Source organism: Monodon monoceros, unplaced genomic scaffold (assembly GCF_005190385.1).
Source record: "Monodon monoceros isolate NGI ecotype Baffin Bay Population unplaced genomic scaffold, NGI_Narwhal_1 Super_Scaffold_1, whole genome shotgun sequence".
Lineage (NCBI taxonomy): Eukaryota > Metazoa > Chordata > Mammalia > Artiodactyla > Monodontidae > Monodon > Monodon monoceros.
The window spans coordinates 53102753-53115115 of NW_021703765.1; the positions used below are offsets into that span (position 1 = coordinate 53102753).

Sequence of the window (12363 nt, forward strand, 5' to 3'; positions counted from 1 at the left end):
GGCTTTCCCTCAGCAACCAGAACATTGGGTCATTCGATGGCTCCTGACCCCAGGTAACGAACAAAAGCCTGAGAAGTCTCACTCACAATTCTCTTTTATTGAGTCTTGTTTTGGGGTCAAATGGGGGCCATAGGCTTGTGAGTAAGATGGTTATTTTTCTTCTTGCCAACTAAATTATCTTGAAAAGCACGTAAAAAGAAAGAAAGAAAGAGGGAGAGAGGAGGAAGAGAAAGGAAGGGAGGGAGAGAGTGAAGAGGGAAGGAAGGAAAGAAGGAAGGAAGGAGGGAAGGAAGGAAGGAGAGAGAGAGAAAGAAAGAAAGAAAGAAAGAAAGGGAAAGAAAAAGATGTATGAGGCATATCAGGAATTGCCAAGTTTCAGGCTTTTGAAATTTAAATTGCATGAATGCCACACCTTTAAAAGTCAGGTGTACTGGAAGAACTATTTGGCTAGGTTATGGTATTGTTAACTTGGCAAAGAAGAGAGATTGTTTGTCAAGTATAATATGGAGGGTGAGTGCTAGGCTTTGTCATACTACAAGGAAGCTGTGCGGAGTGGGATTGATCCAAAGCTTCTGGGTTGGCAAAGGCTGGATGTTTTTGACTGCCGAAGTTCTTGCCAAGTCTGTGGTCCCTGAACTGGCTGTCAGAAGATGCTGCCTCCATGTTGGCTTTTTGTTTTTAACATTCTGCTTAGTTGAAAAGGCACAAATCACTACAAGCCCAAATGTTTACATATTTAAGTCACTTACAATCAAAAGAGATCTTTTGTAGCAGTTGACATGGTGTTAAAAGAGAAAACAATGCTCCCTTTCCACATGCTTGTTCCACCCAGTTTTGAGGCCACAAGCTTTAAGTGTGAAGCAAGGGAGATGTTAAAAACTCAGAATTGTATGGAAATAGAGGTAATTTTGGTGAAAAAACAAAAGTAGGCTTTTGTTTCTAGAAATGGGGAGCAGCTCTCATAATAGATGCTAGTGTGCTTTCCTTCCACACCTGTGACTCAATCTGTGCATTCACAAACCTGCTGACATGGCGAGTGTCCTTCACAAGCACATTTTTTTCTTTTTGCCACACGGTACGACTTGCGGGATCTTAGTTCCCCCACGAGGGATTGAACCCAGGGCCCCGGCAGTGAGAGCAATGAGTCCTAACCACTGGACCGCCAGGGAATTCCGCACAAGCACGTTTTGATACCAGCATTTATCCCCCTAACCATTAAGTGTGTCCTTGAGGTCTGTGTATTATTTTGTAACATAGGAGAGAAGGAGATGGTTCCACCAACTGGGGAGAAGAAAGACCAGAAGCTATTATGCAAATAACCAAAATACCCATCTGCTCTCATCCCCATCCCATAAATGAACATAGATGAAAAGATCTTGGCCTTCCCTTTGCATGTCCACACTTCCAGACGCGCACATCCTGCTCTAGACATTCACTGTTTTCCAACTTCATCTATTTAACAAAGGAATGGCGGGTGAGGGAGTTGAAAAGGGAGAAAAAGGCCACAAAGTGACTTACTATCCATTTATTCTGGGATGAGTTTTCTCTAATTCCCTGGTCGCTGCAGGTAAATAGTCCTTGCAGTAACAATGACTCTCACTTGGATGAGCTCCAAATAAATAGGCCAGACAGTTAAGAAGTAGTTTACGAAGACATAAATGGAAATATTAAATACACATACACTAGGAAAATAACATTCTGGAGTTTTCTTGCCAGAAAATTGCTGTGAGACCAGTAGCTTCTCTCTGTACAAACCACTAAAGACATGTCGATTTGTCAACTTGACAGTGTTAATAAATAACGCAAAAGTACACCATTGCAAAGCTTCTAGCTCCCCTTAACCCTTTCAATTGTGAGGACCAAAAATTATTGCTTGATAAATTGTTCCAAAACACATATAAATATCTAAGCTTATAAAAGATATTTGAGTGGGGATGGGGGCAGGAAGCCAGAACACATACCACGCACTTATCCACATTTATCTCTTGTTTCCGAACTAGAGATTATGAGAGCAATATAGCAACCTGGGAAATAGGGTAATAAGCAGAAAGGCAAGACCCAGGAGACTGGGCCTAGACCTTCAACTAAAAGTCTCCATCTGCGTGTAATGCTACTTTAAAATTGAAGGAACACTGCTGGAATGTTGAATCAGAGAACATACGCCTAAAAGAGGCCACTGGTGTTCATTGTATCCAACTTGTAAACTTTAGATATGGAAAGGTAAAGTTACTTTTAATTTGGATCTCTTTGATTAGAATGCTCTTTCTTTCCCTGTGATTTCCATACATTCCAGTACATTCCATGACCTTCCAACCAGAGAATAGTGCTAAATGACAGGGCTTACCCTACCTACAAGCCAAACAAAACCTACATTGATGAGTTCTGCTTCTGGCCAAGATGGAGTAAGAATGATTGAATTTATTTACACTTCTATCTGAAACAACTGTAAAAGAAGAGTTACATACCAAAAAACTGGTATTTATATGATCTATCAGTGGGTAATTGGAAGCTGAAATTAAAATAATACCATTTACAACAGCAAGAAAAATATGAAATATCAGTGAGCAAAGCTGACAGAATATGTGCAGGACCTAAAATAGCTGTAAAAAAAGAGCTTTAAAAAGAAGGAAGTTGGTGGTCTTACACTACCTGATTTCAAGACTTATAAAGCTACAATAGTCAAGACAGTGTGGCACTGGCATAAAGATGGACACTTAGATCAATGGAACAACATAGAGAATGCAAAAATATATCCATTTTTATATATCAATAAATATTTGGGAAAAGGTACAAAGAATATTCATATGCAAAAAATTTGACCCATACCTTGCACCATATGTAAAAATTAACTCAAATATAGGTCATAGACCATAAAATCGAAAACTATAAACATTCTGGAAGGAAACATAGAAAAACTTTGTCACCTTGAATTAGCCAAAGATTTCTTAGGTATGACACTGAAAGCACAATCCATAAAAGAAAAATGGGACTTTGTTAAAATTATGAATTACTGCTTTTCAACTCTGAGAGAATGAAAAGACAAGCCACAGACAAGGAGAAAATATTTGCAAATCTCCTGTCTGATAAAGAACGTGCGTCCAGAAGGTAAAGTACTCACACAACTCAATAATAATATATATAAAACTAGTTCTGTTTTTAAAGATTTGAATAGACATTTCACTAAAGAAGATATATGGATAGAAAATAAGTTCATGAAAAGATGTTCAACATCATTATGCATTAGGGAAATGCAAATTAAAACCACAATGAGAGAATACCACGTATCTATTAACATTTCTAAAATTAAAAAGACCAACCATACCTAATATTGACAATAATATGGAGCAACTGGAACTCTTACATGGTAGGGATAATATGAAACAAAGGAACTTGCACACAGTAGGAATGTAAAATGTATACCACTTTGGAAAACTCTTTGGCTGCTTTTTAAAACATTAAATATTCACATCCCATTAGACCCAACCCACTCCTAGGTTTTTACCTAAGAGAAATGAAAGCATATGTTAGATTAGTACACAATGTTCATAGCAGCTTGACTTTAATTACTCGAAACTGGAGATGACCTAAGTGTTCATCAACAGGTCACTGAATAAACAAAGTTGGTATATCCATACATTGGAACCCTAATTTGCAGTAAAAGGTTCAGACTATTCATACATGCAAAACATTGGATGAACCTCAAAGTCCTTATGCCAGCTGAGAGGAACCAGGCCAAAAAGGATTACGTACTGCAAGATTTTATTTCAATAAAATTCTGGAAAATGCAAACAAGTGACAGCAAGTGGGGAAAGTGGTAGGGGAGGAGGAGTGGGTGGGAAGGAGGGAGTGACTATATAGGAGGAGACTTTTGAGAGTGATGGATGTGTTCTCTATTTTGGTGGTGGTGATAGTTTCATTTCACATATATATATAGATTTGACAAATATATGTCAAAATTTATCAAAGTGTACACTTATGTATAGTTTACTGTATGTTCATTAACGTCAATAAAGCTGTTAAGGGCTTCCCTGGTGGCGCAGTGGTTGAGAGTCCACCTGCCGATGCAGGGGACACGGGTTCATGCCCCGGTCCGGGAAGATCCCACATGCCGCCGAGTGGCTGGGCCCGTGAGCCATGGCCGCTGAGCCTGCGCGTCCGGAGCCTGTGCTCCGCAACACGAGAGGCCACAACAGTGAGAGGCCTGCGTACCGCAAAAATAAAATAAAATAAAATAAAGCTGTTAAAACAAAGTACATGATGGGATTTGGGGAGGTATCTGTGCTCTCAAGTGCCTCGCTCTCAGTGTAAAGTGGTACAGATTTTTTTTCAGGAGCTATTTAAAAATGGATATCAAGAACATTAAAAAATGTTATAATTCTTAGACCCAGGAATTCCATTTCAGGAAATGGGATCATCTGAAATAGTGAAAATACATACTGTACAAAGATATTTATCACAATATTATATATTATTATTTTGATCAGTCCACTTTTTATGTTTATACATGCACAGTTTTTTGTTTTTTTTGTTTTTGCAGTACACGGGCCTCTCACTGTTGTGGCCTCTCCTGTTGCGTAGCACAGGCTCCGGATGCACAGGCTCAGCGGCCATGGCTCACGGGCCCAGCCGCTTCGCGGCATGTGGGATCTTCTCGGACCGGGGCACAAACCCGTGTCCCCTGCATCGGCAGGCGGACTCTCAACCATTGCACCACCAGGGAAGCCCCATGCACAGTTTTAAAATATCAAATGGTTCCACAAGGCTGGCTATGAAAAATAGAAATTCCTGGCCTACTTACGTAACAATGTACTGCTCCAGAGGCAGCCACTTATAAACACTATTTCTAAATAACAAAAATTGCTATTCTTTTTTTATATTCAGCATTTGTCCATAGGAAAGATGAAGATTTAGATTTCTCTCACCTCATCATCATTCTTCCTTCCTCTCTCAGTGTCTCTGTCTCTGTCTCTGTCTCTGTCTCTGTCTCTCTCTCTCACACACACACACACACACACACACACACACAAATGCATTTCTGGTCTGTTCCTGTATTTTTCCATTCTCCTAATATACTTGCATTGTAAATTTGGACCAATATTCAGACCTTGCCTTTTATGGCCACATTATTATGAGCAGAAAATAGTATTCACAGCTGACCATGTGTTATGGGCTGAATTGTGTGCTCCTCCCACAAATTCCTGTTGAAGTCCTAATTCCCCGTACCTCAGAATGTGACTGTATTTGGAGATAGGGCCTTTAAAGAGGTAATTAAAGTAAAAGGAAGTCATGTGGTTGGGCCCTAATTCAGTGTAACTGATATCCTCAAAGAAGAGGAAATTTTGACACAGACAGACACAGAGGGAAGAACATCTGAAGACAGGAAGGAGATGGCCATCTACAAACCAAAGGCTGCAGAAGAAATCAACATTCCCGACACCTTGATCTTGGACTTCTAGCCTCCAGAACTGTGAGGAAATAAATTTCTGTTGTTTAAGCCACCCAGTCTGCGATACTTTGTTATGGCAGCCCTAGCAAACAAATATGCCATATTAAATTCTACTTCCTGCACATTTTTTTCCTTTTAAAAATTTGCTTAACTTTTATGTACTTAGCACTTAATCCTCAAAATTCCTCCAGGTATGTAAATGTCCTCTCCGTGCATTGAAACAGATTAGGAATTCTACCAGTCTTCCTGAAGAAATGTTTCACAGCTTCTGACCTGCTCCCTCTCACCTGGTCACTCCCCAGACCTGCTGCACCACCATTGTCTGGGAATTCCTTTTCTCCATCATCCTTTCCTTTCCCCCTTTCTTGTGCTGGATCATGTGTTTCTTGAATTCTATATTTACTTCTTTCTTTGCTTTTCTCCTTTTTGTACATCTTTCTAGAAATGTCTTCACGTGTACCTTCCAACTCTTCTGTTGGGTTTTCCAGTTCTCTGTTAAATTTTTAATTTCTTTTTTTAAAATATAAGTTTATTTATTTTTGGCTGCGTTGGGTCTTCGTTGTTGTGCACGGGCTTTCTCTAGTTGCGGCGAGAGGGGGCTACTCTTCAGTTGTGGAGCGCGGGCTCTAGGCGCATGGGCTTCAGTAGTTGTGGCATGCAGGCTCAGTAGTTGTGGCACACTGGGCTTAGTTGCTCTGCGGCATGTGGAATCTCACGGGACCAGGGCTCAAACCCGTGTCCCCTACATTGGCAGGCGGATTCTTAACCACTGCACCACCAGAGAAGTCCCAGATAGGAGACTTTTCAGCCAACTTTGAGCTGGGATAGCATATCACCAGGACCCAAAGAAGGAGAAAAAATCAGTTTATCTGAAATGAACAAATAAACCTATGTGACAAAGGAAAGCAGTAATAACGATTAAATCAACAACATCATTTCTTTTTCAAGTTCCACTTGAGTAAAAGGAGCAATTGCATTTTTTAATCAGTCTTTTCGAAAATGTTCCTCTTAAACAAATGAAGTGTTTCCCTTACTGTAAGCCCCTCATTTTTTGTTTCTGTCTTAACCAGGCAAGATTTATTAACTTGTGTTTCACCGTCCTTGGGCCCCACTCTACCACATGCCTCCTTGAAAGGCATAGTAAAAGCCTCCGGAGAAGTCTGTGCCTTGGTGAGGTGCTCATCCACTGCGATCTTCAGGGTCAGGTGATCTGACTGGGCTTTCACCTGCAAAATCCCTGATGGTGGTTTCTTTGGGTCTTTGGGCTCAGACTGGTCCACTCTCCCACCATAGACTGTTCCATATGCCCGTGTAGAGGGAACGTGGCTGCCAGGATTCTGGGAGCTGAGTGAACATAGAACGCTTAGGGCAGGTGCCTCAACATTATGTTTGTGAATTTTCATTTATCCTCCTATTTTCATTACAGCAAACTGCCCTCAACTGTCCTCCAGACCCAGGACCCTTTGTTTTAGCCTCTGAAGGGAAGCCTCCTGTCTCCTGCCAGAGTGGGGAAGGGCTGTCTTTCACCTGACTGTAGATTCAGACAGCTTTTAGCTCCACCTTCACCCCTACATCCAGTGCTGTCAATGCCCGTGCCTTTTGTGGGTTCTGAAACTTAAATTGAATTACATCTTAGATTTCTGCATCACTGGCTTTAGATTCAGCTTTTTCTGGTCGCCTAAGTCAGGTATCACTTGTCTATCTGCCTTCCAGCTTTCACAATTTTGCTGTTGTATTTTTTCCTCTTTTGTTCTCTTCATCCTTGACAGTTTGTGCCAAAACAAACACAAAATCCTTTTACTGTCATTTAGTTTCAGAAGGTCTCAAAGATTGATGTGTATATGTTTTTCGCCACCTTTAATCAAAAGTCAATCTAGAAATAATGTAGATATTCAACAGGGAGAGAAAGGGGAAGCAAATTATGGTCTACACATATTCTTGAATATTGTATAACCATTAAAAGAAGTATTTGTCATGAATTTTTAATAATGATAAAGCCCTTGTTGTAATAGTTGATTTTTAAAACATTACTGAATTTTATACATAGGATGATTTCAACAACTTTCAAAATGTTCATGGAAAAAGCATGGGTAAAAATATACCCCTTTATTAGTTCATGGTTAATGGATGGGATTATGGGAAATTTTAATTTTATTTCTGTAATTTATAAATTTTCGTAATGTATAAATACTATCTTACTTTTCTTATCATTAAGTATATTAATAACACACAATTGTTATAGAAAAGATAGATAATGCTTAAAAAGATATCTCTCCATCCACATGTATAATCACAGTTTTTTCAATTGCTCCAAAGTACATCAGAGAGTTATATAAACTGTTAACACACTGCTGTATGTTTTCCTGCAAGTAAATCTGCATGCTATTTTTATAACGAAAATGATAATATTCTTCCTCTTTGTGTCCACTGTTAAAGAGTCTTGGAGTCACTAGTGGGCTAATGTAAGAAAGTCTAGTTTGAACTACTGTTGAAATACAATTGTTACTTGGAAGGAAAGAGGAGATCCCTGGGAGTCTTTCAGCTTTTTCACCTAAGTCAATAGAAAGGGTTGGTTTACTAGATTTGCTAATTATCAGCTTGAAAGACAAGAAGACCTCATGCAAACTCCTGGCGAGCAGTCCAAAGGATGAGAGAGAATGGGGGTGGGATGCTTGGAGGCCCTGCAATAGAGCAGCAGCTGAGGGGAGTGTCCCTGGGAGAGGGGTTGGCAAGATGTGCCTGCTTTGCTTAGGATCAGTCCTGCAGAGTAGCAAAAATATGCCATGTGGATCCTATCGAATAATCCTACTAGCTGACCCGTGAAACAGGAATTGGGGACAGATAGCTAATGTTGGATGGAGAGGAGGCATTTCTTTATTGGCTTAAGAAAGCAATCTTGCTTCAAAACCACATGCATTCATTGACTCTGGCTTGGAGCTGCCATGGCATTTAAACTAGTGATCTTTAGGTAGCCTTCCTCTGTGCCCAGTCCCCACGGTGAGGCAGCTCTGGAGAATGGACGTGGCACTTCTGCTACCAATGGCATTTTCAGGATGTGATGGCTGCCTGAAAATATACCAGGAAGATTTGTGATACTCCATTTCGATTCTTTTTCTTGAAGTAGGTTGGTTACCCAGTGCATTTTATGTTTTTACTAATGAGTTATTAATTTTCCTTTTGTTTGGATAGGGAACACTGAAGACCACCCTGAATTTACAAGTCTGCCTCTGAATAGATGGATCAGGCAGATGGACTTTGTTACGTCGGATTTGGTTCCTAAATTGTGCTGGTTTCAAAAGGTGGTGAGGAGTCTCTGAGCCTCTTCCGAAGTCTTTTAATCCTCCTCTCTTTGCACTATCTCTTTCTTTCTCTGGCTCTATTTTCTTTCTGTTTTCACTTTTTGTTAGGTTAGTGTTGTTTATCAGTCTGTTTACTTGGGGAAGGAAAAGATGGATTGTAATGGCCATTCAATGCGAAAATAACAGTCTCATCTTTGTCACTGGATAATTTTTTTTTTTTTTTTTTTTGCGGTATGCGGGCCTCTCACTGTTGCGGCCTCTCCCGTTGCGGAGCACAGGCTCCGGACGCGCAGGCCCAGCGGCCACGGCTCACGGGCCCAGCCGCTCCGCGGCACGCGGGATCCTCCCAGACCGGGGCACGAACCCGCGTCCCCTGCATTGGCAGGCGGACTCTCAACCACTGCGCCACCAGGGAAGCCCTGGGTAATTAAAAAAAAAAAAAAAAAAAAAAAAAAATCCCACAGCTGTCTTTAAGAAATCTCATCTGCCCAGTTTTGTGCTTTAAGATCCTATCTAATTGAGTGGATACCAGCAAAATTATAAAAAGAATTATAATTAGAAACAGAAGAAACAAGTAATTCCTGCTTGTTTGACAGGGGGTTTCTTTTGGAAAGGCTCAAAACAATCATTAACATCCATTTTTTAATGCTTATTTACTTCATAGCGGTTAACTGCAAAGTGACCTTTGAGGACGGGTATATTTTGGAAGGTTAAGCGGCAAAATTGGGGCTGCTAGCCCTTTTGGGGGATGAATTTAAAAGAAATCACTCAAAAAAAAAAAAAAAAAAACAGAAACCACTCAGGGCTCCCCTGGTGGCGCAGTGGTTGGGAGTCCGCCTGCCGATGCAGGCGACACGGGTTCATGCCCCGGTCTGGGAAGATCCCACATGCCGCGCGCGGAGCGGCTGTGCCCGTGAGCCATGGCCACTGAGCCTGCGCGTCCGGAGCCTGTGCTCCGCAACGGGAGAGGCCACAACAGTGAGAGGCCCACGTACCGCAAAAAAAAAAAAAAAAAGCAAAAAGAAAAAGAAATCACTCAGTTTACGGAGGAACTGAGCATCCTACAGACTTCAATAATTTATTAATTATTCAACTTTTTAATAACATGATGAAAGTAGCTCATTTGAAGTTTGGGGGTTGCTATTAGGCATGTCCAAATAATGTAATATTAAACACTCCTGTAGATGGACAAGTGTCAGGGCATGAATTTGGTGATATAGAATTATTGACTGCAGGGGAAATGTTTGAAGTACATTTAAAAAATTAAGATGATTTGCTCTTATTTTCATTTTATATTTTATTATTTTTTTTTATTTTTACTTTTGGCCTTGACCAGGGATCAGGGGCCAACCCGTACCCCCTGCATTGGGAGCACGGAGTGTTAACCACTGGACCTCCAGGGAAGTCTCAATTTTCTTTTTTTTTTTTTTTTTTTTTGCGGTACGCGGGCCTCTCACTGCTGTGGCCTCTCCCGTTGCAGAGCACAGGCTCCGGACGCGCAGGCCCAGCGGCCATGGCTCACGGGCCCAGCCGCTCCGCGGTATGTGGGATCTTCCTGGACCGGGGCACGAACCTGTGTCCCCTGCATCGGCAGGTGGACTCTCAACCACTGCGCCACCAGGGAAGCCCTCTCTTATTTTTAAAGAAAAGATGGTATAATTGCTTTCTTGAGATGTCAATCTTTAGAGAGATTCTATTTAGGTACCTAATAGAATAGGAAACATTTATATAGTGCTTCCTGTGTGTCAAGTATTTTTCTAAATGTTTTACATATGTTAAACAAAACACTCCAGGGCAACACTGATGTTTACCCTATTGTGTATCCTTCTCTCTTTTTTTAAAAATTAATAAACTTTAGAGAAGTTTTAGGTTCACAGCAAAACTGAGCAGAAAGTACAGCGATTTCCCATATACCTCCTACGCCTTGACATATACAGCTTCCCCGCCATCACCATCTCCCACTGGAGTGATGCATTTGTTACTAGTGATGAGCCTACATTGACACATCATTACCATCCAAAGTTCACAGCTCACATTAAAGTTCACTCTTGGTGTGGTGTATTGTATGGGTTTGCACAGATGTAAAATGACACCACTGCAGTATCATACAGAATAGTCTCAGTGCCCTAAAAATCATCTGTGCTCTGCTTATATACACTTCCCTTCCCCCGAACACTTTTTTCCTACTGTCTCTATAGTTTTGCTTTTTCCAGAGTGTTGTATAGTTGGAATCATACAGTATGTAGCCTTTTCAGATTGGCTTCTTTTACTTAATAACCTGCATTTAAGTTTCCTCCTTGTCTTTTTGTGGCTTGATAGCTTATTTCTTTTTCTTATTTCATTGCTGGTATACAGGATAGTGACTAACTTTTGTATATTCACCTTGTATCCTGCAAACTTGGTATAATTATTTGTTAGTTCCAGGAGTTTTTTTGTCAATTCATTCAGATTTTCTAGGTAGACAATCGTGTTATCTGTGAACACAGTTTTGTTTCTTCTTTTCTAATCTGTATACCTATTATTTCCTTTTCCTGCCTTACTGCACTAACCAAGACTTCCAGTATGATACTGAAAAGCAGTGGTAAGAGGGAACATTCTTGCCTCGTTCCTGATCTTAGCACAAAAGCTTCAAGGTCCTCACCATTAACTAATACGTTGGCTGTAGGTTTTTCATAGATATTCCTTATCAAGTTGAGAAATTTCCCCTCTATTCCTAGTTTGCTGAAAATTTTTGATCAGGAGTTAGTATTGGATTTTGTCAAATGCTTTTTCTGCATTTATTGATGTGTTCATGTGGTTTTTCTTCTTAGCCAGTTGATGTGATGGATTACATTAATTGATTTTCAAATGTTGAACCAGCCTTGCATATCTGAGATAAAACCTACTTGGTCATGGTGTACAATTTGTTTTATATATTGTTGAATTTGACTTGTTAATACTTGAGAATTTTTGCATCTATGTTCGTGAGAGATATTGGAATGCAGTTTTCTTTTCTCATCATGTCTTTTTCTGGTTTTGGTATTAGTGTAATGCTGGCCTCATAGAATGATTTAGGAAGTATTCCATCTGCTTCTATCTTTGGAAGAGATTATAGGAGATTGATATAAGTCATTCCTTAAATATTTTGTAGAATTCACCAGTGAGCCCATCGGGCCTGGTGATTTCTCTTTTGGATGATTATTATTTATTGATTCAATTTCTTTAATAGATATAGGCCTATTCAGATTGTCTATTTCTTCTTGTGTGAGTTTTGGCAGATTTTATATTTTAAGGAATTGGTCCATTTTATCTAGGTTATTATTTGTGGGCATAGAGTTGTTTACATGGGCCTCTCACTGTTGTGGCCTCTCCTGCTGCGGAGCACAGGCTCTGGACGCGCAGGCCCAGCGGCCATGGCTCACGGGCCCAGCCGCCCCGCAGCATGCAGGATCCCCCCGGACCGGGGCACGAACCCGTGTCCTCTGCATTGGCAGGCGGACCCTCAAGCACTGCGCCACCACGGAAGCCCCCTTTATTATCCTTTTAATTTCCATGGTATTTGTGTGATGTCCCCCTCTAATTTCTTTTTAAAAATTTCTTTTATTTATTTATTTTTGGCTGTGTTGGGTCTTCGCTGCT

General features: G+C 40.6%; 1 protein-coding gene across 1 annotated transcript in view; it reads right to left on the reverse strand.

Moving 5' to 3' along the window:
- The window catches only part of DLGAP1 (DLG associated protein 1), a 292601-nt gene that overhangs the window by 11620 nt on the left and 268618 nt on the right, over window positions 1–12363 (reverse strand). The window contains exon 8 of the mRNA XM_029218054.1: window positions 6481–6790. Within this exon, the coding sequence (XP_029073887.1) occupies window positions 6481–6790 (310 nt within the window). The remainder of the gene's footprint in view (window positions 1–6480; window positions 6791–12363) is intronic.